This window comes from Artemia sp. Qi Xiang Cuo, chromosome 7 (genome assembly GCF_049724085.1).
Source record: "Artemia sp. Qi Xiang Cuo chromosome 7, ASM4972408v1, whole genome shotgun sequence".
Classification (NCBI taxonomy): domain Eukaryota; kingdom Metazoa; phylum Arthropoda; class Branchiopoda; order Anostraca; family Artemiidae; genus Artemia; species Artemia sp. Qi Xiang Cuo.
The window spans coordinates 58,440,875-58,467,398 of NC_142800.1; the positions used below are offsets into that span (position 1 = coordinate 58,440,875).

At 33.8% G+C, this 26,524-nt stretch overlaps 1 protein-coding gene across 4 annotated transcripts in view; it reads left to right on the plus strand.

The window, feature by feature from the left end:
- Nucleotides 1-26,218, plus strand: part of LOC148950496 (uncharacterized) — a 149,401-nt gene extending 123,183 nt beyond the window's left edge. For 2 of the 4 annotated variants that reach the window (XM_089091629.1, XM_089091631.1), the window contains exons 10-16: nt 2,244-2,454; nt 3,889-4,091; nt 5,324-5,553; nt 8,165-8,332; nt 15,227-15,331; nt 18,138-18,317; nt 24,185-26,218. In XM_089091629.1, the coding sequence (XP_088947755.1) occupies nt 2,244-2,454; nt 3,889-4,091; nt 5,324-5,553; nt 8,165-8,332; nt 15,227-15,331; nt 18,138-18,317; nt 24,185-24,343 (1,256 nt within the window). In that variant the 3' untranslated portion in view covers nt 24,344-26,218. The remainder of the gene's footprint in view (nt 1-2,243; nt 2,455-3,888; nt 4,092-5,323; nt 5,554-8,164; nt 8,333-15,226; nt 15,332-18,137; nt 18,318-24,184) is intronic. The other 2 variants (XM_089091630.1, XM_089091632.1) reach the window with 1 other exon arrangement.
- The last annotated feature ends 306 nt before the right edge of the window (nt 26,219-26,524 follow it).

The window sequence follows — 26,524 nt, forward strand, 5'->3', positions numbered from 1 at the left end:
ACCTACATTTGAATTTAATGTATTTAAAAGATAATTAATGGCGAAAAAATTGTCTTTTTAGAATTGCAAAAACTAAACTGATTGTGACATTATGTACTTATATCGAGAATTTTCTTTTCTTCTTGAAAAACTGATTTGAATTTGAATAAATAAGATCTGTTTCAAAAATACTTTGTTTACATTACGGGACAAATGGCACATTAATTTAAGTTTGTAGGAGTGACTGCCCTATTCTTATTAGTGGTAATTTTGTTTGGTTTAAGATTAAGTAGAGATTCCAAGATTTATTATCAGTTAATAATTCTGGTAGTTTTATTTTGTTATCGACTTTCTATACCTTTGAAAGGAATGAAATAAAACGTAAGCAGTATTGGTAAAAGTTAGTGCCGTATTAAAATAATACAACTAAGTTGATCTTCGCGAATATATTTGCACTAAAAGACGTTTTGTTTTTCAGGAATGTGGAACAAAAAAAAAATTGTATTGCTTATTTTCAGGTGTACTTTCTTTGTAAGGAAAATTATTGCCATTGGCGCTCACTATCACTTTACAAATTTTAACTAGGATGAAAATGTCTGGATTATAGACGAAATTTATTTCATTGAAGAAAAAAGAAAAAAAATCTGGAAGAATTTAATATTTTTTCTAGCACTGAAAGACACAAAAAAAAATAATAAACACATCACTGTCTGTATCCCGTTTTACACAATGTACACTAATTCAACAGTACTCAAACATATTTTTCCCGAAACTTTCTTCATATTACTGAAAAAGAATCACCAAACTAATTAGCTGCAAAAATTAATCATAAAAAAAATCCAAAAATGCTCCCTTCTTTACATCATATCATCTGTCATTTCACCTTTTTTACCGATTAGTGCAATTTTAGATTTTTATCATTATCTTAATTCTGGATTTTAGCGCTTTTTGATGTGGGAACTCCTTCCTTTTACGGGACTTCCATTCATAGACACATGTCTGCGTCGCAATCGATCGTAATACCGTTTCTCTCTATTTCAACTGTGCTTCATTTTCTCTATAGATGAGCCATATATTAAAAGGACATTATAGGAGCTCATATTAGAAACCTCCGGTTTCATTCATCACAATACTTGTTGCTCTTCAGATCCCTATCTTAATGTCTGACTGTGAAGGTAATCATAATCAATACGAGTGGCGTTACTACGAGAGAGACTCGACTGTAATAGGAAACATATCAAATTCTCATCTAAAGAAAACAGGACACACACATGTTGAATACGGACCTAGTTGTCACTTCAAAGCGCCTTAAACGTGACTGAGAGCCCTTCGCAATACCTTTACCAGGCTGTTCTCCTAGTTTTTCGGTCCTAAAGACACTAGACTGGAGACGTATGAATTATGAATGGTCATTGACTCTGATTAAGCAAATACACCATAAATCATGTAACAAGAACTAGCAAAAAACGGTTTTTTATTCTAATTAATAGAATTAGGAAATTCCAACTTTTTTTCAGGGCCAGACTCAAGCTCTTGTGCTGTTAAGTATTTGAGAGAGCATATTTTAAAACATGAAACTATCACTTTCAAGCAAATTTATCACCCAGATTGCTAGTATCAAATTGTAGGGGGGAAAGATGGGACCTATCACTACCTATTAGTTAAAAATTGTAAAGAGTCTTGACGAAGAACATATAATGGTTCTTCGTCTTATAAAATGGCTCTATCCTTGTGACAAAAAAAGGTGCAGAAAAGTGTGGCATGCCGTGGAGGGCTCGGGAATAGATTTGTATCCTGGCTCCAGGACTCCGTGATACTTATCCGTTGGAAAGAGAAGTTATTGTCACTGAAGCTTTGGAGATGAGCTGCTTCATCTTATTATATAGCCAAAAAAAGAAAAAAGAGATTAAAGAACGCGGGTCGAAGATATTTATCTCACCTCAAACATCGTCTGTTAGATAGTAATTGTAAAGCTTTTCTAGTGGCATTTATATCGTGCCATTTATGTGGCATTTATAATCAGTATCAACTGGAAAAAAAGATCACAAACCACAATAAGTACCGAAAGAATCCCTGCTATTTTTAATTTATTTAAAGTTTTTACTTCACAAAAACCAGTTGTATGTCCATAAATATTACTTAAGTACTAACTTAGGAGCTGTTGTTACAAAACACTTCTACATGGATTAAACTTTATTAAATAGATTTAAAACGGAGTTTTTGTTTTGTTGATGTTCCATTTTAAGGAGATTTTCTTTAATCAGAGCTTTCAAAATCCATCGTAGACCAATCCTCGGACTGGGTGGATATGACCAATGACCAATCTGCTTTGGACACAAGTGGTCACGCGTCAGATTTGGCCAATAGGACCAGAGAAGGAATCAATGGAACGCCCCCTCTACCCCCGCTTGATGAAAGTCCTGCGAATTCACCAAAACCTGTTAGAATTTTTGATACCAGTGGCAATAACCCAAGGTAATTTCTAAAACTACTTATAATTTAGATAAAAAAATTTACCGCGAGCATGCCTATGCACAGGACTTTGAGTTAATTCTCACTATTCCCAATTCTGACCTTAATCAGCAACAAATGCATCTTCAAACAGCTTGAAATTTTATGTCAGTTTTAACCAGAGGGGTGATACAAATCAGAATATCGCATATACTTGTATAACACACAACAGTGATTTCCGTTAGCCCAAGTGAAAAATATCCCATGTTACTTGACAAAAACCTGGCACTCTGGCAGGCGAAAATCCTTTAAAAATGGTATGACCCAACGTAAAATAGAATAAATATTCTTTGAAGTGCAACAATGAAGCTCTAATAAAAAAAAAGGCTTCAAAGTACTAAATGCACAATTTTAGGAAATTAACACAAATGCCACAATTATTTTTATAATTTATAGAGTCCTTTGAATAGTTGTTCATCTTGAATGTAATAAAAACACTTTGGTAAAATTTGAAAATATTTCAATATTTTGTTTCTGAAAGTCTACTGTATTTAAGTCACAATTAAAGCGTAGTTCAGTGCTTGTCCATTTTTAGCAGAGGTGTAAAGCACCAAAAATGTTTGGCACAAGAATCACTGTTCTCCGTCAAAATGGCATATTTGTGATTCCTTCTTAGGCAAATACAACATATAGAATCAATACGGTCGGTTTTCTAAACTTTGACAGGTTCCTCTTCATAATAAGTCTTTTCTAAATTAAATTAAATGATTAACAATAGAGGTTGTTTCTACCTCTTATTAATAAGACAGCAAGCACGAGGTTACCTATTGCATCACTTTCTGTCAATAGTAGGTATGGAGGAAGTAACGGAGTCTCTAGTTTAAAATTGAACTAGGCTTACTGACACGCAATATCGGCAGGAGGTAGGATCGAAGGTAGTGTGTTGTGAAAGTCTATTACATAGAGTGAGGAACTTATTGCCACTGCTTCTTGAGAATTTCATTTCATTCTAATGTAACTTTCCTTTAATACTTTCATACCGTAGAAGAATTAATAGACATATTTGCCAGTAGTTTTAGATTTTATAAAGTATTTGTATGCGTCATTTTCCATAACCACCATCTTACGGTGCAGGCTTGCCCCCCACCCCATTTGTAGTTTTTTTAAATTCTTGATTTTCCAATATACTCTTCATACTCTTCAGGACTCTTTGGGATTTGAACAGCTTTTCTTCAGTCCATAAATCACACGTATTAAATCATTATCGAACAATTAATGATGATAAAATAATAATAATAATAATAAATGTACTGGAATACGATTGCTCTGTAAATAGCCATAAAAGAAAAAAAAAACAATGGGACTGTTAATCTTCATGGTGAGAATCAGTAAAAAAAAAAAAAAAATATCGAATTTCATTCGTGTTTTGAATGATTTGACAATAGAAATCTTTTGAAGGCCTGATTTACTCGAACCAAGTCAAACTGGTGTGAAAACTGGACCTCCTGTGCTACCTAAGCCCAACGCAGTGCCTGTTTTACCGATGAAAAAGAACAAGCCAAAAAGTTTAGTAGCACCTCGGATGGGAACAGGATTAACTTCGAATGGTAGAACTAAAAATTCTAAACATAGTAAGAAGTCAATTGGAATGTCTCAAATTCGTAAGTCTCATTTTGTTTCTCTTTTTCTTGTACACAGTATGGTTAGAAATCTTATTCTTTAGTGCTTTAGTAGTGCTTTTTACTATTCTTTAGTAGTATTTTAGTGCTTTAGTAATTTATTTCCTAAAAATCATATTTTATCTTGGATTTTAATCAATACATCTTTCTAATTAGACACGAGTTGAAGTTTAATGTTGGGTCGGCGCTAGATAAATTCTCTTTGGTAATAAAATGGAATGAAACGTGCATTCAGTGTTTAGGCTTTCGAAAAAAAAAATCTGAACTGTATAATTCCTATTTGCAAATTTACCTTTTCTTTCATTGCAAGAGATCGACACAGCATTTGTTCACTTGCTAAGGCCTCTGATATGACCTGTTGTGTATGTATTTTTTTCTATTTTTAAAGTAATTCGGTGTATAAAGGACACTCTTTTAGAAATAACACAATTTAAAAAAATAATTTTATTGGAACAGCGAAAAAAGCTGTTTCAGAAATTAAAATTTTGGTCATCTTTACGGATCCTTGTGGAACTATGCTTGATGTTATAGTGGCGATAAAATAAATATAACCCCGTAATTGATTATTTAATGTAACAATACTTTATACCCTTTTCTTCACAGAAGTTGGTTTTATTATATGAAGTATGTCGGACAGATTTTTTTTTTCTTCTTTTACTATGTACTATTTTCTTTTACTATTTTCCACAGTTGGAAAACTTTGCTAACTGTTCTAATTTATGTGCTTCATCTGTAGTTTGGATCTCTTTGGGCCCTGATCTCTACTAAAGAATTTTGTTATTTTCGAAAATAAGTGGCGATAACAATTGTATCTGCAATTATTAATTTGAAAGTATGCAGAACTTATCTACCTTCTGACGTTGCAATTTGTTTCCTAAAGGACCCTTTAATATTTTTAATTTCAAAATAATTATATTTTTAACTGAGGTAAACGGTCCATTTGCGTGGAGTAGTTTGCTCCTTCCTTGCTCAAGAATAATAGCATCATTATGACAAGCTATAATACAAATAAAGATAATTCATAACAAAGGAAATGTACTTTACAGGAAGAATCATAGAAAAAGTAAATGCATTATTTCTGCAATCTGGGGCACAAATTATATTGCATAATGAATTTGGACAGACTATGCATATTCACCAATTTGATGAAAGTAGAGACTTAACTTATCTGACAATTAGATATTGATGGGAATAAAGTAAATTCTTTGTTGCAGATGGAATGAACAGCATCCTGAGAATAAATGAGAGTTTGGATCCATTATCGTCGACAACTGGCCATGAATTTGATGTAGAATCTATATTGCAAGGGGATAAACTAGATTCAACTTTGAACTCAACAATGACGCAAAGTGAGGATGACTTGAGTACTTTAGGCGGGCAGCCAGACATTGATCCCCTCATGATACGAAAGCAACTAGAAGGATTAGAAACGATGTATTTTGAGGTATAATTTGTATGATTTTCGTATTAATTAGTGAGCTACAGACAAGAGTTTAACCTTTTTTATTTGTTTAATTTGATTTTTATATCCAAAGATACTTCTATCATAATAAGACTTTTTAAGTACTGTTTCCTCTTGTACGTTGTTACTTTCTTTTGCTAAGTACTATTTCTCGAGCAGAAAGTATAAATTTCGGCACTTCTTTGTTGAACGTTAAATTTGGAAGCCTTGTATGTTAGAAGCCTGTTAGTTTCATGTTTGTGATTAAGTTAAGCTCTTTTTATTGACATATTCTATACCTTTTGTGTCAGTTTGTGTGCGTTTGTTTGAAATGGTGTGTCTTTTTTTGCTTTTTCTTATTTGTTCTTTATTCATAGAGCTTACCGAAAAAGCATTCTTTTTCTAGCAAAAAACTTGAATTCTAGCTTGTTTTCCTAAATTTTAGGTCTGGCCTCTTATCACATTACTTTTGATCTCTTCTAGGAGCATAGATTGTAGTGAAATTTCCAGGAAAAATAATATTCACGAAAGCGGAAAAATAAAACAAATAGGAAAGCCTGCCTTTTCTCTGTCTATTCTGTTCGGTAGCTTTTCCTTTTTTCTCTCTATTTAGGATTTTCTTTAGTATTTTTATAGGGCAATGCAACTACAGAAGTTAAGAACATTTATTATACAGGATGATTCCCTTGTAAGCCACTCAAGTCTCTCGTTACTATTATTTATTCATGTTTTGCATAAACGGGTTCATATAACTTAGAATTTTGTCTAGATATATTTACTAGTCTCATGAAATCCTGAATTAATCAAGTGTAGGACTCTATCGCCATATTTCATTCCGAATTGGAGCCAATTCGTTGTTCGATCCAAGTAAGTCAAGTCATGAAATCTCTAAAAATGTTTCAAACAGTGGGTACTTCCAACACTATTTTGGTCTCCAGGATCTCTTGGTTCTATGGTCTAACTCAACCTTATGTCACTTCCTTAGAAATAAGACGTCATAAACCTATCATGGACTTATGAATTTCTAGTTTCACCATGACGAACTTTCTCCCTACCTAGACCGCCCTCTTGGAAATTAACTTGGAAATTAAATTCGATATTGGGCTAACTAAAAGAATGCCATTAGAATTCATACCATGAAAATTATTTCCAGCAACAGATAAATATATATATATATATATATATATATATATATATATATATATATATATATATATATATATATATATATATATATATATATATATATATATATATATATATATATATATATATATATATATATATATATATATATATATATATATATGTACTTTCCCGACACATCTACTTCCGCTTCTTGCGGTGCAGAACTCAGCTGTTAGAGTGCTTTGTGGCGATAGAGAAGTTGTATCAGTGAGAAGGAGACATGTTGAACGACATATTCTGCCTTTACATGGACTTTTTAAATTTTACTCAGCTTTGTTTTTGTTTAAATATGAGCGTGGATTATTGCCAAAATGTTTCGGTCAAATGTTCGTGGCTGGATGTACTGTCCATGAATACTCAACCAGAACAGCAACCTAGATAAGGCGACCTCAGGCTTCAACTCGAAGATCATTCTTCTCTATCCGTCATGTGGGACCAGGGTTTTATAATAGTTTAGCAAATGAATTATTAGTCGAAGAAAATATTGCTAGTTTTAGGAGTAGGTTAAAATCACCGTGTTTTGGTGAGTATATTTTCTCTTGAGTGGTCTCTCAGTTGTATTTTGGTTATTTTTTATTGTGGTTGTGTGAGGGCGGTAGTGAGAGAACGGTGATAATTAGTTTTGGTTTTTTTTGTTATTTTAGGAGTTGCACTAAGATGGAGGAGGTTGTACCTTTTTTTTTTTTTTTTTTTTTTTTTACGTTGTTGATAGCGATGTAAATATCAGGTTTTTTTTGAAGGGTGTATAGCCTAAACAAGTGTGCTTCTGGTGGTTGATTTATTTATTTATTTGATTTAAATAAAAACCCTTATCAGTTATATATATATATATATATATATATATATATATATATATATATATATATATATATATATATATATATATATATATATATATATATATATATATATATATATATATATATATATATATATATATATATATATATATATATATATATATATATATATATATATATATATATATATATATATATATATATATATATATATATATATATATATATATATATATATATATATATATATATATATATATATATATATACTTAGAAGTAGTACTTGTCCGTACTTTTGTTGTTTTTAGAAATGTTTACATTACCTAATTTAGTTTTTTTTTTTTTTTCTATTTTCGTATGCTTATGTTACCGTAGTTAGCAAACATATTATATTTTATGTTTTAGTCTTTACCCAATTTTTTTCAATAAATTTTCTTGATTAGGCTACATTGTTGCAATTGTTTTTCTGGAATCGGTTGGATCTCCCAAAAAGTTCCATTTCTAGCTCAAATTTTCATTTGCAGTCTTAATAGTAAGGATATTTATGTTCTTTTGGAACCAGTTTCGTGATGTTGTATTTTATTTCTTATTCAATACTCTTAAGTTTTACAATTACTATTTTTCAGGTGATGAAAATGCTGAACGATAAGAAGCTACCTGGTGGGAGTCTGTTAAAGTCACAACAGAGGAAGTTAAATGGAAGTCTTTCTTCTATTCCAAGCTCAGTTTCTAGTAGGCCTGTTTACCGCGATAAACGAAAATACGAAGACAGACATAGATCTAGGGACTCTAAGGTGTGATATATTTCCTTATACTCATCTTTTAACTTGGCATTTTCATGTATATTAACCAAGTCTTTTATAGTGTTTCACTCGATTATTACTGAAAGTTACAGGTTCTCTTTCAAACCCTTTCACTATGTCTTATTATCACTTTATTATTTGTGTAAAAGGTTAAATCGTGTTATTTATCCTGCTGTATATTTTCTAGAATAATTCCAATCATTGGCTTTAATTAAATGGAATAGGAGCGAAGACTTAAAATTTCGAATTCTGCTGAAATTTGGCTCAATGGCAAATTTATATTTAAAACCAAAAACATAATCAGTTCAAGTTCATTTCAGTAACTTCATAATCATTTCTGGTAGTCTCAGAATGGTTGAAAGAGGCTTTTATAACGTTATCTTTTATAATAGTAATAGTTGTGACCATGGTTAATTGAGTGTCATTTGTCTCCTGTCTGGATTCCAAAAATAGTTTGTTCAAGAAGTATATTAAATTAGTTCTCAGTGAGTATTTCGAATTGATTGAACCGTTTCATTAATGAATTTATTTTCGACTATCAAATTTTACTCAGAATGATTAAATTTTTGTTCAATACTGCTTTTTTCAAAAAGTTGGAACAATTGATAGTTTAATCGTTAGATTTCTGTTTCTCATCTAGAAAGTATTCTTCATAGTCAGTTAAATTCAAATACTGAAATACTACACATCAACAATATACGTCATGCTAAGGGAGTTAAAGAGTACTGGGGATTTGGGATATGTAGCCAATCTAAATTTCAGTGCACAGGATCGGACGACTGTATTCATGGTACAAATTTTCTAACTTTTTGGCTTTGGTCGTGTGGTCGTCCAAAGACTTTGTTGATGTTTTGAAGGTTGTGCACTGTTCCAAGGCTGCATCGTTTAGATACTGGCTCAGCGATCGAACAAGGAAATATAGATGCATGCATTTTAATCAATTTATCATGCACATGGTCAGTGAGAGAGAGGGAGAGTGGTTGCATATCCTGGTTTTATAAGGAAAACTTTCAACTAGTATCACTTGTGTTGTCACAAACTGTTCAAACATTTTCGAAGTTTTAGACTAACGCCAGTAAACTTTGACATGCATGTATGTTGGTAGAGACAAATCCTAAAGCTTCTAATTGATGGATGAAACAAATCAATGAAAAGGGGTTTGTCGAGGAAGGAAATAGACACCCTTGCCTCTAGAGAAAAATTTTGAGGGTGTAATGGAACAAAAACCATTGACATTGTTTTGCACAAATGCACAAAGGTCTGTACTTAAAATGTTTAGCTGCTGCGCGAAATTCAACAGAATAACAGGGATAATCGTAAATGGCTGGATTTGTTTTACTGTTCACTACTAATGACCACAAAGCCTTTCTGATGGTTTTATTCTATATTAAAAAACGATCGTGTTAGTTTTTGTAAGGCTTAAACTGGTGCCCAAACTGAATTTAGAAGACAGCCGTAAAATTTGAATTATATAATGTTTAGCATTTGCTGCTCCTCATGCACAATAAAGAGTAAGTCTTTGGGCCGAGCCCAAGGACTATCAAACAGTAATTTCTTCGTGACTTATATTCCTTTTCTCTGTTTTGGGGATGATTTACCATATTTTTTTGGGTCATATTTACTCTTACCCAACCGAAACAGTTCATACGGACTTGCTTGAACAAATCTATATACTTCAAGGTCCATTCATGTTGTGACAGTATCCCATCCAACCGGTTATTTTCAATGACCCTAAATTTATTAAGTATACTGTTGCTACTACTGCTGCTACTACTACTACTGCTACTACTACTACTAACAACTCACCGCAGTACCAAGCCACATGAGGCCAACACAGCTACGCACGCTCCTCCTCCATCCCAATCTATTCAGAGCCTCCCTTTTTACACCCTCCGACGAAGTTCCCATTTCCTTTAAATCTTTCTTTATGACGTCCTCCCACCCCAGACGAGGACCACCTGCTTTCCGCTTAGCCCTAGATGGTTGGCCGAAAAGAACAATCTTCGGGAATCTGTCATCCTTTAACCGCACAACGTGCCCTAGCCACTTCAACCTTTCTTTGATTATAGCCCCAGAGAGCGGAAATGAACCATATTTTTCGTACAGCCTATTGTTTGAAATACGGTCAGTCAGCCGGGTAGCCTAAACCATCCTTAAGCAATTTCTTTGGAAGTCATCTAGCAAATCTTCATCCGATTTTTGGAGCGCCTATGCTTCGGAGCCATGTTTGACCACTGTCATCACTATAGTTTCTAATATTCTAATCTTGGTTTGCAGACTTGTCTTCCTATCCTTCCAAACTTTTTTTAACTGTGAAAAAACACCCTGATGTGCGGTTAAATGTGTTCGAGATATACAGCTAGACCATTAATGCTAGGAACTGAAAGTTTTGTAGACATGACTTTAAAAGCATTAAGAAAGAAAATTTTATTCAGAAGACACAGGGGGTACGCCATGATTTTGCTTTCAAATTTGTGTGTGGTTCTGCACAGGATACTCAACGAAATGTTGTTAGATTTGTGCGTGCTTTCTTATTGCTTTTGTGGTCCTTTAGCTTAATTTAGAGGACATACAACTCCAAGAGGCTCTTTTCTTCATAAATACATACATGTAATGCTGTTTTCTAAGTCGTTCTTAAAACCGGAAGATTCATTCAAGCACGATTAAAATTATTGTCCATTTCTTTTCAAAAAAACCTTGAACAAAACTATTGCATAATCCTTTTTGAGAATAAGTAGATTAGCTTTTTTCCCAATGGGGGACCAATGATGTATTAACTTGATCAACAAAGCCCCTTTTTATATGGCTACAAGATTCATTTTATTGTATAAAAGAAAGGTCTTTGACAAACACATGTCTCATTTTTTCAAAACTCAATTCGTTCCTAAGCAATTTTTTTTCGGTACACCTAATATTTAAAAATTAATGGAAACATTGATTAGTTAAAAATAATATTTAAAGATAAAATGGTCATTGGGGACTATCTCCAGATGTAATATTTGGAGATGGCATTTGAATACATGGCTTAAAGGCTTTGGAAAGATGCCTTGAGATTGTTTTGAATGTAAAAAAAAAAGAAAATCAGAAAAAAATAATAATGTTATTTTACTTAAATCTTGTCACCCTAAAAACAACTATAGTAATTTTATTTTACTTAAATGTTACTACCCCTACGTTCTGCGCTCTTGATGAATCGTTGTATGACGACTATTGTGATCTGAGCTTTGCTCCGTTTTTTGGCAACATTTCGTACCTCGTGTTTAACAAGTTCATAGAGGCTAAAAGTCGTTCATTCATAAATAAAAAAGGCCATTCACCTATTACAACACACGAGTGATTACACAAGAAAAAAAGAAGATAAGCCAGAACTCGATTACAAACAGACATTGTCTGGTTCAAACCAGATTTCCAAACGGATCTTAAAAACGCTTCATTCTGGAATCTAAGGGTCTTTGTTCATTTTCTTTTTCTAATATTTGATTATTTTTTTCTGTTGAACTAGGTTAAGTAAAAAACAAAAAAAAAATGTTAATGTTTTAAACCATATTAAATAACTGAAGAGAATTTTTTGGAGCCGATTATTCTTCAGTGAACATGTTCATGCAGGTTTCTAATTTTAAAAAGTAGAATATTGAAGTTTTCTAAACTTCCCTAAAGATCCTTTTATGATTATTTTTTTTTGATTTGGGAAGAAAGAGACTTGGATATATTATTGGCATAAATATTAATTAAGCTAAGGAGCTTAATTTTACTGAGCTTTAAAAAAAGGTTTGGCACCAATAGCTAAAATGAATTTCAAAATGTAATATGTTGTAGAAACTGTGAATCCACGACTTAAAAAATTACCATAACGACCAGCTTTCTGATTAGGTACTCCAGTTTTAATTCTATTTTCTGGTTTTACTTCAGAATTCCGTTTTTTTTGTTACAGAGAAAATTATTCCAGTTTTCATTTGAAGTTATCAGTGAATTGGTCTCAAGTTCCTAATCAAACAGTACGTGGTAACGAACTAAGGAGCGACCCGGCTCAATAGTAACCGAAACTAAAAAAAAATGAATTTTGATACCAATAGTTATGTCAGAAGAATCGGTTTTTTATGCTGATTTCAAATACATAAATTTCATTGAGTTTAGTCTTACCCATCAAACGTTACGAGCCTGAGAAAATTTCCGATTTTCGAAAAAAAGGAAACAGTCCCTAAAAGTCACGTAGTCTCAATGAAAATCGCACCATCAGATTCAGCGTATCAGAAAACCCTAATGTATAGGTTTCAAGCTCCTATCTGCAAAAATGTGGAATTTTGTATTTTTTGCCAGAAGAAAGATCACGGATGCATGTTTATTTATTTATTTATGTTTTTTTTCTCAGGGGTGATCTTATCGACCCAGTGGTCGTAGAATATAGGGAGTGGGCTCATTTGAACGGAAAATAAAATTCCCCCGCCCTTTTTCCCAAAAATTCGTCCTATCAAAATTTTGGGATATCCATTTTGTTCATCAAAGTTAAAAGGCCCCGTAACTATGCCTTTGGGTATAAAATGACCCCCCCCCCCTCCCAGTCCCAGGGGAAAGGTCTTTAAGTTATACAATTTCTCCATTGTTTGTGCATAGTATTTGTTATTGGGATGTAGGCAAACATTTTCGGGTGGGGGGGGGGGGTTAAATTTTCAGCTGGGGGTTTTTCCAAGGGTGAATTTTCCATGAAGAGGGAAGTTTTCAGGGACTGAACTTGTCAGGGGAAATTATTCACTGGGGGAATTTGCCAGAATTCTTATACAAAATTATTTTTGTATGTCTTGCTTTCTCTTTTCCATCTCAATTTTACGCGCAGAGTGGTTAAGAGTAATTGTCCGAGCTAAGTTTCACCTGGATTGAATTGTATAGTAGAGGATATTTCTGAGGGGAGGGGTTTCTCCGTTGAGGTGGGGCCAGATTTCCTGGCATTATTAAAAAAACGATCAGAAATTAAATAAAAAAAAACAGCTTTTCAACTGAAAGTAAGGGGCAAAATTAAAAATTAATACGAACAGAAATTATTTCGTATATAAGGGGGTTGTAGTCCTCCTCAACACCACGCTCTTTTTGCGCTAAAGTTTGAATTTTGTCCCAATTCTTTAATAATGACTCCTGAAATACAAGAGCCGTTTAATTAGAACAAAAAGACGGTTTTTTAAAACTACCAAAAAATTTTAGCGTAAAGAGCGAGTTGTCGAGGAGGTGGCAACGCCCTTTATATACGTAAAAATTTCTGTTCCTTTTAAGTTTTAATTTTGCTCCTTACTTTCAGTTGAAAAAACTGTTTTTTTTATTTTATTTAATCATTTTAAAGAGCTGAATAAGAGTCAGCTTTGCTGAGTCCACTCTATAATATGCGGAACTTGTAATAAAATTAAAATCTTTCGGTCTTTATACATGGGTTTAATAGTAATTAAAAACTACAATCTTCAGTGAAAGTGAAGCGATACACAGCAGGACTAGAACAAAAAAAGGATCAAAATAAGCTTTTAAGAATTTGCATTTCAGTTCAAGGTCCAAGTATCTTTTGATCCAACCTGAAATTTTCTAAAACAGGTATTTTTTTTTTATACTATTGTATGTGTTTGTAGCGACGGCTGGTAAAAAAAAAAGTATTGCCGTTTTGGTAACAGAGGTTTTTTTTTATCTTCTGTCCAATGTAAAGCAAATCATAAAAAATTATGATTTTTTTTCGTTCTATCAATTTTTGTGGATTAGCTAGGAAACGTATATGGTTTGTTTCTTTTTTTCGTTTTTTTATGTTCAGATGTAACTTGAATTTCTTCTGTTGTCTGTTTCATATGTCCCTGAATTTAATTTTGGTGATGAGTTATTGCGAAAGTGTCTCCTCAATGATCACAAGAAGAAAAAGAAAGAAGTTGCTTTCATTTTTCGTTTTTTTTATGTTCAGATGTAACTTAAATTTCTTCTATTATCTGATTCATATGTCCTTGAATTTGATTTTGGTGATGAGTTATTGAAAAAGTGTCTCCACAATTATCACTAGAAGAAAAAGAAAGAAGTTTACCATGCTCTTTTCAAAGAAATAAAAACCATGCAGACGAAAATTCTTGTACGTTGAAGTTCCAAAGTCTTTTCTTCTTTGCTTATGATATTAATCTGAACATGGCCTAAGATATAAAATAATATAAATGGATGCACAAAAAAGGAAGTGGGAGGGAAACAATTTGAGTATCAATACTTTACTTTGTGAAATATACTTGCTGTGCAAATGCTAAAATAACATTATAGGAAAAGCCTTATGCCCGTGCCACATTATAGTCAGATTTGTTGATACAATCAAAACTACGCAAGACTACAGCGCCAATTACGTTCGCCGTTCGTAATTTCTCGAGTTGAACATTGTTCAACTTTAAAACATAAATTTCTTGATTGACCAATCAGAGTTAAGGTTTAAGGCATAATTTTCAAAACTAGAAAAGATGGAAACTTAGAACAACGGTTTTTCATCTGTGAGAGAAATCCGACAAGAGTGAAGAGGACTTAGTATTACTAAAGAACAGTTGGACACATATTACTGTTGGTGCAAACTCTTTAAACTAATTTTTTGTAATTTTAATTTTTTGCTTTTTAAATACAAGTGTGACGCTAAAATCAGGAAAATTTCCTTGTCATTCATGATACTTGGCTTTCTTTATCGATAGAGGTGACTGTGATGTGGCACGGGCATTACACTTAACCACAATTACAGACAAAAATGTGCAATCATAGGTTAAGGGATTAACCGGTAGTTATGCTGCTATCTTCTGATGTCATACTATTTATTTCGTTATCTTTTTTCCGTAACATCTATGCAGAATTGTTAATATTTTTTACTAAATGATTTATCCCTTTTTATTTTAATTGCAGAGCATAAACAAGAGGTTTCAAAGATTAGAATCTCACGTAGTAACACTGGCAAGAAGTGTTGCGCATTTATCGTCGGAAATGCGAACTCAGCATCTTGTCATCAAGGTAACCCTATTGAATCTAACGCTTGATGGAAAGTTATTACAGCAGCCTTGTACTGATTTTAAGAGGTCCTGAAACTATTCTTGCAGATTTTATTATTCATCTAGTTTTATCGGTCAAAGCATAAAACACGCTTTAAAAATATTCCACGTGATATTAATAATCATGTAAAATAAATTGTGCTGCCCAATTCAAATGACTTCCTGATCTTGATCAAACACGTATGGGGATTTTGTCTTGTGGGAGGGGGGGGGGGTGCGTGGGATTGAGAGCAACTTCAAAAAAGTGACGAAAGGGCAAAGTCTGTGGGAAATATAAGATACTATATGTACGTAAAAATCTAGAGATTTAGGAGGGGGGCAAATGCTCAAAGACCCCTTCTACCTGTGTAATTGCCTAATATTTTTGCTGTAGACTACAAAACTTCAAGTACCTGATATTGTCATTAAATAGTATATAAGTTAAGCATTTAAAAATTAAAGAATCAGAAAACTTAAGCTCCAGTTTTGCTATAAAAAACTAAAGTAGTGCTAGATCAGGATAAAAGATAAGTAGAAACTATTATGAACTTCATATATGGAATATATACAAGCATACGACTGTTTTCCCTTTATTTACCTTTACTTTCCCTTTATCTTTTCTCTCGGTCTTTTTTATTTTAGAAAGAGAAATATCTTGTGCTCTTTTTTTGGATTATCTTGGTTTTAGTAATTTTTTAAGCTTTTAGTTTAGTAAGATTTTTAAATTACTTTTATTTTTTTTAATTATGTTTATTTAACTTAACCTTGTTATTTATTTTCCTTTTTTTGAGGTCACAACTGTAAAACGCTACTTCGGTATGTTCATTTGCAATTGTTAAAAAAGATTTCTTTTTTTTAATTGAAGTGAAATAATATATACATGTGCTGTATTAATATTAAGGCTGACCTTAGAACTTATTAGAACTCTTACTTACAGTTCGTTACCACGAATTGTTTGATTATTGATAATGATAGGGACTAATTCATTGATACATTTTTTAACTTTATAGAAATACCAAACTAATTACACGCAAATAACTTTACTAGTTATATGAATAAGTTCCAGTTGGACTATTTTTTGAAAAATTAGAAAGGGAATGAAAATAGAGTTTTCATTACCAAACTCTAAACTCTCAAAGCTTATTACTTTACTACATACAATAAGAAAAATAATAATAATAGATTGGAATAAGCAGGTTGACAGATCAAAATAGAGAATTTGAGGTATTGTAAATTTGACGTTCCTCTTACAACGCCGAATAACTAAAATCAATGGTACAGTGCGACGTGTTCTAAATTAATTACGATAAATACAATATTTTTTTTTTAAATTTAAATAGAAGCTTCGAAAGTTTGTGAGCTCTTATATAACCAAACTATGAGTAAATAAAATAGAAGGCTGACTGGGTAGGGTTTTTATGGACTTGATTTTGCCTTTATTAATACCCAAGTATTTTGGCGATTGATTTTTTTTTCTTTTTTATAAAGACTTACTTGACTTGACTTAATGCTCCTGCCGAGGGTTCGGCGTAGAGAACGATGAGACTAGGTGCCTCCAGGTTGACCTATCGCTTACCAGGATCGCAGCTTCTTCCACTGGGATGTGGGCTTGGGGGAGGAATTCATCGGCTTTGTCTTTCCACTGAGTGCGTGGGCGTACTCTGGGTCGTTTCCAACCGGGTAGGTTGGGGTTCAAGTCAAATGCGACCCGAGCCGGGGCGTCGCGTGGCATGCGAAGGAGGTGGCCGTACCACCGAACAGTACGCTGGGCAAGCTGCGTTGAGAAAGGAGTTTGAGCCATACATGATAGGAGAGTCTGGTTGCTAACGAAGTCAGTCCAGTGAAGTCTTTCAATTCTTTGGAGGTGTTTCGTCTGAGCAACATCAACGGTACTGAGGATAGATTTGGCAGCTGGCCATGTCCCCGCTCCATACAGAAGGACAGTGCTGATTGACACAGTGTAGATACGCGTTTTGGTAACGCGGCTTATATTTGGCTTTTGCCAGATGCTGCTAAGCCTCCCAACAAGTGCTGAGGCCTTGGCAATTCGAGATGTAGGCTCTTTTGTGATCAAGCCATCATTCGACAGAATAGATCCCAGGTAAGTGAAGTCTTCAACCACATCTACTCGGTTGCTTCCGATGTTGACTTCCTTTACAGTAGAACGGGACGTGGGGGGTTAAGGAGCATAACTTTGGTTTTCTGCCAGTTGATCTTCAGTCCAACTTTCGAGGCTTCTTCTGAGAGCACCTGAAGAGCTTTGGTCATCTTATCAACGGTGCTCGCAACTAGCGCTATGTCGTCGGCGAAGTCAGCATCAGAGAGTACCCGGTCTCCGAACTGAAGACCGATTTGAAGGCGATTCATCGTGCTGGCCATAACATGGTCTATGACGCAGTTGAAAAGCTCGGGAGCGGCGGCACAACCTTGGCGGACGCCAGTCTTCACCGGGAATGTGGGACTGCGTCTTCCATTGACTTGCACGCAGCTTTCCGTATCCTCATACAGCTTTTCAAAGAGTGGGTCTTATAAAGACCCGTGGATTTAATTGGGGGGGGGGGGATTGTTCACCCTCCCCTATAATTTGAAAAATACCTATATAGGTATTTTATTTGAATATATATATATATATATATATATATATATATATATATATATATATATATATATATATATATATATCTTCTTTTCAGAACCTCTTTTACCGAAATGTTTTTTTTTTAAATTAATAGACAAAAATAAAAACCTCTTTGGCTCTACTTTTAACGGATATATTGATTTTCTTTTAGGAAATTGAAAATTTGCGTCAAGAAATGAGTCAATTACGAGTGGGGCAGCCAATGGGGCAAACAGCTGTTAGAGGGACCCATGAGTATGACCTTTGGAATGAGCGTGTAAAGAAACTCACAAATTTTTTTGGAGATGAGCCACCACTTTTAAGGATTTTTCTCCGAAAGCTTGGGTACGAGGTACGTATGTTGGACGATAAGTTTACTTAAGAGTAGAGTGATCCATGCAATTTTATTTTCTTTGCCAAAGTAGGTAGCATCACTTTTACCGTGAACTGTTAATGCTTACAGACAAGTGGGACCACTAAACGTTGTGACTGGAGAGAACACGAGGGCTGACAGAAAAATTTCCAGACACCAGTATAGCAGTGGGGGGGGGGAGGAGGAATACCTCTTTATGATAAAATGTGTTAAGAAACAAACTCTTCAAGGCAAGAAAAAGTCCTTAATTTTTACAAACAAAATGGAACAAAATTCAGCAAAAACTTTAACGATGAAGATTTCCGGCAAAGAGATCAATCACTTCAATCTATTTTGTATTTCATTACAATGTATTATTATGTATTTAATCTTAATCTCTTGTCCAATACATTAATCTATTGACTCAAATCAAAATTACGGAAAGTTTCTTTTTTCAAAGATTAAAACGGGTGTAGACGCGTCTATATGCAATTTCAAATCTAAGGCCTAGAAATGGCTGAGGAAGGAATAGAGATCAGAAGTTGGAAGATTTTCAAAGGGGAAATTTTAGGCTCTGAAATCATTCTCATAAGTTTCATTTACCTGTCCTACATCAACAACTTTCCAAGATCTTAAAAGCCAGTAAACTAGGTTTCTGCCAAGATCTTCAGGTTTCTAAGAACCCATAATCAAAATTAACCCTCTGTGTATCGATATCATATTTCAATTTTATAATGGTCATTTCAAATATACCTTTTCAATAACAGGACAACTCCTCCCTCGGAATTGAAATCCCTTATATTTTCAGTCATTTAAAAAATGAACAGAATAGCAATAGAAAAAGAAAATTTAAACTCAATATCCGGTTGTCAAACTTGGCTCTCTGTCGATGCTCAAATTCACCTGAACAAAATGAACACGTTCAAATAAAATTGTTTATCACGAGATAACCATATTAGATTGTTTATCACTTCGTGAAGTGGTATAGTTTTGTGAATAGGATACTTTTACTAACGTAGGAAAAATGGTCGATATTTCAATGCCCTCTGTCTGATTGTTGATGAGTGATCAAGCATTTAGGGAAAAAATTTTGAAGAGTAACGAAAAAAAATATGTTAAGTAAAGTGAAAGTACTTAAAAGTGAAAAAAGTAAAAAAATTACGAAAAAATAAGACAAAACCATAGCCTACTTATGAAAAATGGGACAGAAATTTCTAGAGTTCAGTTTTACTGAGAAACGATGCAAGGGTTGGGCATCATTCAGTAATATTGGTATTATTTAGTTCGGTTATTGGACATTGAAATATTTAACGCTTTTGGACTTTAAATAGTAATTAAAAAAAAATTAAACTATTTTCAAAGTAGTTTGTTTCAAAACAAAGCACTGAAACAGAGATAAAAAAAAATGAAGTAATAATTTCTAGCGCCGGGCTTTATTGAGCAGTGCTTCAAGTGTTGGCCGCTACTTATCTATGTTTATATTTTTGAAATTTAATTTGAAATACCGAAAATCGACATATTTGACGCCTTCAGACTTTGTAATTATAAAAAAACTAAACTTCTTTCCAAAGTATACCACCAGATCAATACGAACCTTGATCATATTATCCTTTCAAAGGAATCACTCGTGATTCCTCCTGTCATTGTTTTGGATGATAAAACTGATGATGATCACCTGCCATTAACTTGTGAAATGGAGTCACCTGCTCTATTTGCTTATGACCTTTCTTCTAACCATAATAAATGGCTTGATAAGCCAAATGGGAAACGAGTAAATTCTGAAGTTTATTTGTATGTTCTCTGCTTGCTGTTGTCCAGCCTGAAAGCGCCTTTTCACCTTTTGCAAACCTCAGTGAGGTCACCGATGGCTAAGATTGATCTAAATTGTTAGTATTACTAGCTCGTGCATTGTTTGAAGTCAGCCGCTTCAGCCTCAGTTCCTGTTGAACATGTCAGAATCAGCACCAGAAAGCTGTTGTGGAATATGTGTTCTGAAGTGAAAATAAGCTAAGCAACTCGCGAAGTTTTGGCTACGCCTTTGCATTCCCTGTGATCGGCCAAAATCTGGCTAAGTATTTAAAATTAAACAAGATTTGAAACGTCAGTTTAGATCTTCTTTACGTCAAGTCCGCCTGAACGCTTCGGACGGTTTCTCGGATCGGAAGTCGTGGTCCAATGTAATAAATAGCAGCAAGTATGTGCTTTCTGCTGTTTCGGTTCTCTGAATTAGTGCTTTTGTTGCTTATTTTACTGGCGTTTTCTCTACATTTAATCAGTCTATCCAGTCTATGTTTTCTTCCTTAATGGATAATATCACTCCTCAAGTAAGCCCATATATTGTCCTTATGTGGTTGTGATATCTACCGGGCTTTGAAGATGTTTGAGAAGTCAATTGCTCCTGATATGCATCTGTTGATTTTGGTACAAATGCCAAAAAGGCCACTTTATTTTTACATGGTGTATATTTCGGCGCATTTGAAAATGTCGTACATTCGCTTCATTGCATAGTTAGAGCAGTAGTCAATTTTCTCCGTCGTAAACGTTCTCCAATATTGGTATTGTAATTCGTTTATTCGGTTGAAATCGACGTCAAATATATCAAAGGCAATCACAGTAAAAAAGGGAATCATGTAAAGTGGCGCGCTGTCTCCATATATTTTCAAAATTTTGCGTGCTGATTGTCTGCAAATGTTTTCTCCTATTGTGTTTTAAGAAATACTAGTGTTGGTCATAGTTCTTATGCTGGTGATGTACTATTAGCGTGCAAATTATTATCGAAGCTAATGCGAAGCCCTGACTGATGCTCTCGACAAAGTTGGACTTTCTGTAAATGCTTCTAAATGCGAGTTTCTTTGTTTTAATATTTTTTACCCTAGTCCTCCTCTACACGTGGGTACAACGCTACTCGAGTCTGTTTCAAAGATGAAATAACTTGACACTACTTTTTCTATTACTCTTTTGGCTACATGCTTGTCTCTGGTTGCTAGTGCTTAACAGTGTATCCATACAATTCCATACCTCGTATGGTAAAATCTTGCCAAATAGAGGAAGGTGTTTTCGTCGAGGATTGTGTAAACTTTCCATAGTTTTGGCTCTCTAACAATTTTTTACTTTCCAGCCTTTAATGTGGAATAAAGACCTTGTTCAGTTAAGGGGAGGTTATTTTAAATACTGTAAACTTTTAGTATATCTACCAAGATGGTATAAAAACCGAAAGATTATGTATCGTTTCGGACTTGCCGCCCACAAGTGCTTATTAATGACATCGCTAAAGATCTAAAGGCTGATATTCCGAAAAAGATGAGTGCCGGAGATCTTCTTGTTTATTTTTTCCCTATATAGTGATACGGATATAGTGCAGATATAGTAGATTTAGGGATATTTATGTCGTTTGATCCATATTTCTCTATGTGTGTCAATGAAGTGCATAAACAGCTAAACTGTTAAACAGCTCGTGGCAAAAATTGCAAGTAAGGAGGGACTCGGACCAGCAGTAATCGAAACTTAAAAAAAAGGGATTTTAATAAGAAGTCATGTATAAAAATTGGTCTTTTTATATTGATTCCAAGCATATAAAATTCATTGAGCTTAAAGTTACTCGTCAACAGCTACGAGCCTGAGAAAAGCTACCTGATTTCTGAATAAGGGAAAAACAACCCTAAAAAAGCAAGTGACCTTAATGAAAGCCACACAATTATATTTAGCAAAACAGAGGACCCTACTGTAGAAGTCTCAAGCTCCAATCTACAGAAATGTGGAATTTATAATTTTTCTTCCTAGAAGAAAGATCACGGATGCGTGTTTATTTTTTCTCCCAGGTTAATCAATACGGAGCAACATTAAAACTTAAGAACAGAAATTAGGGGACTGTCCCTTTTCAAACCCACGCTCGTTACGTTGAAATTTGACTTTTAGTCCAGATATTTGAAGAACGACTACTGAAACACAAGGGCCGTTGAATTGCAAGAAGAATAAATTTTTTTAAGCAATTGAAAACTTTGGCATAACGAGCGAGGTGTTGAAAAGGAGGCAGCCTCCTTCGTGTACGGAATAATTTTTGTTTGTTTTAAGTTTTAATGTTCTTATGTTGTTGTTATTTTAAGGTTGTTGTTTTAAAACTTGTTTTTTTATTTAATCAATTCAAGGCATAAATGTTCTCTAGTACTGGTGTATTGCTGTTCTCTATAGAAACTTTGAAAATTAATATTGAAAAATATAAATCAAGAACCCTTCACTCCCATTATTTTTGCGGTAACATATCTTTTTATATTATAAAATATGAAAAAATGCTTAAAGGCCGAAGCAAAGAACAAAGTCTTTTTGGAACAGCCAGAAGTCGAGGCTGCTTTGGAGTGCAAGAAAGGGCGGTAAAATAAAGTCTCATTTGTTTTTTGTCTTTTTTGGCTTTTTTTTATAAGCTGAAGAACAACAACTTGATTTAGGGTTCAATATTTCTTTTTGGTATTTTAGATTTTTTCTGCTTTCACAATAGACTAATCGAATGTATGATATTAAAGTATCAAATACATTTTATTATATAGAAATGAAGACGTGTCAAGGCTAGGTCAGGGAAGTCCGTTTTTAATTGTTTGAAAAATCTCGGAACTTCCTTGGCACTAAAGACAGGACACTAGAAAAGATGTCCAGAGTTCTTAAAAATATTGGCGTATTTCTCCAAAGTTATTGGCTTCTATCCATGACCTTTCCTTTAGTAACAAACAAAAATTGACGGAAATGTTTTGTGATGTATCCAAGTGGATATGTAAATAAATAAATGTAATTGACAGGAGTCTCTATGCTTGCGTGCATGCACGCAAGCATAGATTAAGCTAAGATGAGGAGTTGAAAAACTTGAACAAAAACATAGAAAATAGGGGAATTAAAATGAAAATATAGGGGGGATGGGGAATTGAAAAATCTGCAGTCACAGGGGAGGGGATAAATACGAGCACACAGGCTTCCTGCATACATGCCTGCCTTTGTCCAGGGGAATTCTTTGCGATTTCACAATCAACGGTCTTCCATTTGTTAAAAATGGGAAATGAAAGAAAAGTCAAATCGATGGTTTCCCAATAAGATTGTTGTTCCAATTACTTTTTTTCCCTTTTAAGGTTATTTTCATTGATTGAGTCTCTTTTCAAGGGCTTTTTGTTACAAAGCAAGAGCGGATCCAGGATTTTTTTTCGGGGGGGGGGGGGTTACTAACTTTTGACTCAGTTTTTTTTACTAATTTTACTGATTTTTACCTAGGTTTTGCTAATTGTCGACTTATTTTTGACTCGGTCAAAAATTTCGGGGAGGGGGGGGGGTTCAAACCGGGTACCCCCCCCCCGTGATACGGCCTTGTTCCAAAGTAAGAAGAACGAGAGGAAACAATTTGTACAACAAGAGTAATACTGTTGTTTTTGACGGATACGCCAATCTTAAAAGGGTAGAGGGGCTAGGCTCCCCCTCCCACTTCTTAGGCTTGCATATTTATTTGGTGTTTAAGGAAATGAGATCTTTTAAGTGGTCTAAATATAGGATGTTTCCTTTAATATCTTCTGATGAAGAAAATTTTTAGCTTTTGTATCTGCAAAAATGAAGAAACTTAAATAGTTTGTCTAAGGTAATGATTATTATCTCTGCACTAAACACTCCAATCGGCCAATTTTCTAACCCCAATAAGGACTTTTAATCTATTATTTTATATTTAACTAAATAAAAAGTATTAAACTAAATATTTTTTTTACTAAGAAATAAAATGGTTATGACCACACTGATATAAAAAGAAAGTAGGTAATAAGTATTTCGAAAAATTTACAATCATAAGAAGGATATAATTGCACAATTTTTTTGTTCTTTATTACTTCTTGCATTATTTTCAGAAATATGCCTCCCTGTTTGAACAAGAAAAAGTGGGACTTATAGAGCTGCCCTACTTAACAGAAGACCGACTTCAAAATATGGGAATTCCTCTTGGTCCGAGACTGCGAATCATGCAAGAAGCAAGGGCACCGTCTAAACCAGAACTGTATATTTTGTGATTGTTTTTTGTTTGTTTGTATTTTAGACCCCTCCACAGGTTCCTGTTCGTGGCAGAAATTACTACTATGCTGAGTCAATAAGTTGATAGCTGGATAGTTAGTACAAAAAGGTAATCGAATAGAATTTATGGAGCCAAAAAAAAGAACCAAGATAATTTTCTCAATTTCTGGTCAGTATCTAGGAAATACAGTATGAAATCTTACAATAATATTATTATTTTTTTTTGTAACTATAATGGAACAAGACTTTATGGAATGGTCTATTTACTCTGTGAAAATATTTAGATTTGGATCTCACTCAATCCTGTAAATGCTCACTTTTAATCGCGGAATATTGTCTTACGTGTTTCTCAAACCTGGTTGTCAGGTTTGCTAGCTACCAAAGCCAAATCCAGGGCTGGGGATACCAGGTTTTAACTCCCACCACCCCTAAAATTTTGTCCGACCCGTAAAAAAGATCGTTGATATCATCCACGATCGACTCACGGCGTGGGGCAGTGATCCCAGTGAAGCTCCTACCCTGGCACAAAACAGGCCACTCTGGAGACGACTAACGGAGCTGACGTCTGGTTCCCTCAACGCTGGCGACACTGCCGAGGACGAGCTTTAAGTCAAAAAAGTAATTCAAGTTAAAAAGTAACAAAAATGCATATTATATTTTCTGGGTGCGTTTTATCAGGTTTTTCTACCCCCTCCCTCTCCCCGAACGAAAACCCTGGATACGGTCTTGCTACCAATCATTTGCAAACTCAATATTTATCAGCAATTTATTGACAGGCTGCTTATTTGGCATATTGTAAACCTTGCCGACAAATTCATTCTGGTATTGTTAATCATTAGTTTTAGCTAATTGTCAACCATCGTTGCGTCTAAAAATTTAATTAAAGATTATAATCATAAATGATTGGGGTTTTTATTTAACCTCTCTAGAAGTTTTATCTGAATTCCTTAAAATTTTAGATCATACAAATTGGATAAAAAGCTATTTTGATACTAAATGTGTAAATCCAAAGAAATAAGTCATGAAAACAATGGGTCTGTGGCCGGTAGGAAGAAAAAAAGAAGAAAAACAGTCAAATCAAAATTCGCCGATATTTAATAGCGTTGAAATTGAACAAACATAGCGAGAATATAGATCAAAAGATAATTAAAAGAAAAAAAAAATCAAATCAAAATACACAATGTAAAAACAAGGGAAGTAGATTATGTACTAAATGAGCCACTCTTCTTAACAGCACAGAAGCAACTGACAATGAGATAATAAAAGCAATTAGATAATGATTGTTGTTGAAACAATCGGATTGTTTCAAAAGGAATTGTAGGCCAGGTCAGCTTTAGATTTTGAAATTTATAAATATATAACTGTAGCCTACATAACATTAGTTCAAAAATGATGCGACCGAAATTTGTTTTTTGCACCCTTGAATCTGAAAGAATGGAAAGATCCAAAACTGATAGCGAGCTAAAATTTTAGAGTTTGACATTAGATTGATAGCCAGTAGTCATGCAGTTACTAGAGAAACCAGCTACATGTAGCCAACAATGTAGCCAACAAATCGGTTTATTAGCCAATTATCATGTAACCAGTAGAAAAACTATGACATTATACAAATTAGTAAAGAAACTTATAAATTTTCCATTTGCTACCATCAAAAAGTCATTACTGACATGAAGAAAAATTGAGAAGCTTTTGAATTTTAGTAATAAAGTTTAAAAAAGGTTTTGGAAGCAATTATGAGACTTTTTGAAAACAATTTTGTACTCTTCTACCTCTTAAGCGTTTTTGTTTGTTTTTTGTTTTTGTTTCTTTTTAGTGTTTCTTGTTTCTTTTTAGTTTTGTTCTGATCTCGTATTAAAATTAAAATCGGAGTTTCGTGTTTTATATATCTGTGTACATTGTTTGTCTTTTTATCTCTTCCTCAAGTATGCAGTTAAATTGAGACCAGTGTGTTGTAAAGAAGCTTGTAAAAAATTGTTTAGTAATACTCCTTGGCCTTTCACATCCTTTCTAAGAATATGGTGTACCTTCCTTCTGGGGAAATCTCAAATACGATACTGGTCGGAGTTCTGTAGTTAAAGTAACTAAGGGTAAATTTAAACATACCAGAAGATATATTGGTGGGTATTAATAGGAAACCCTCATCCGGTAATCATATGGTACTCGGGGCAAGAGTTAAATTT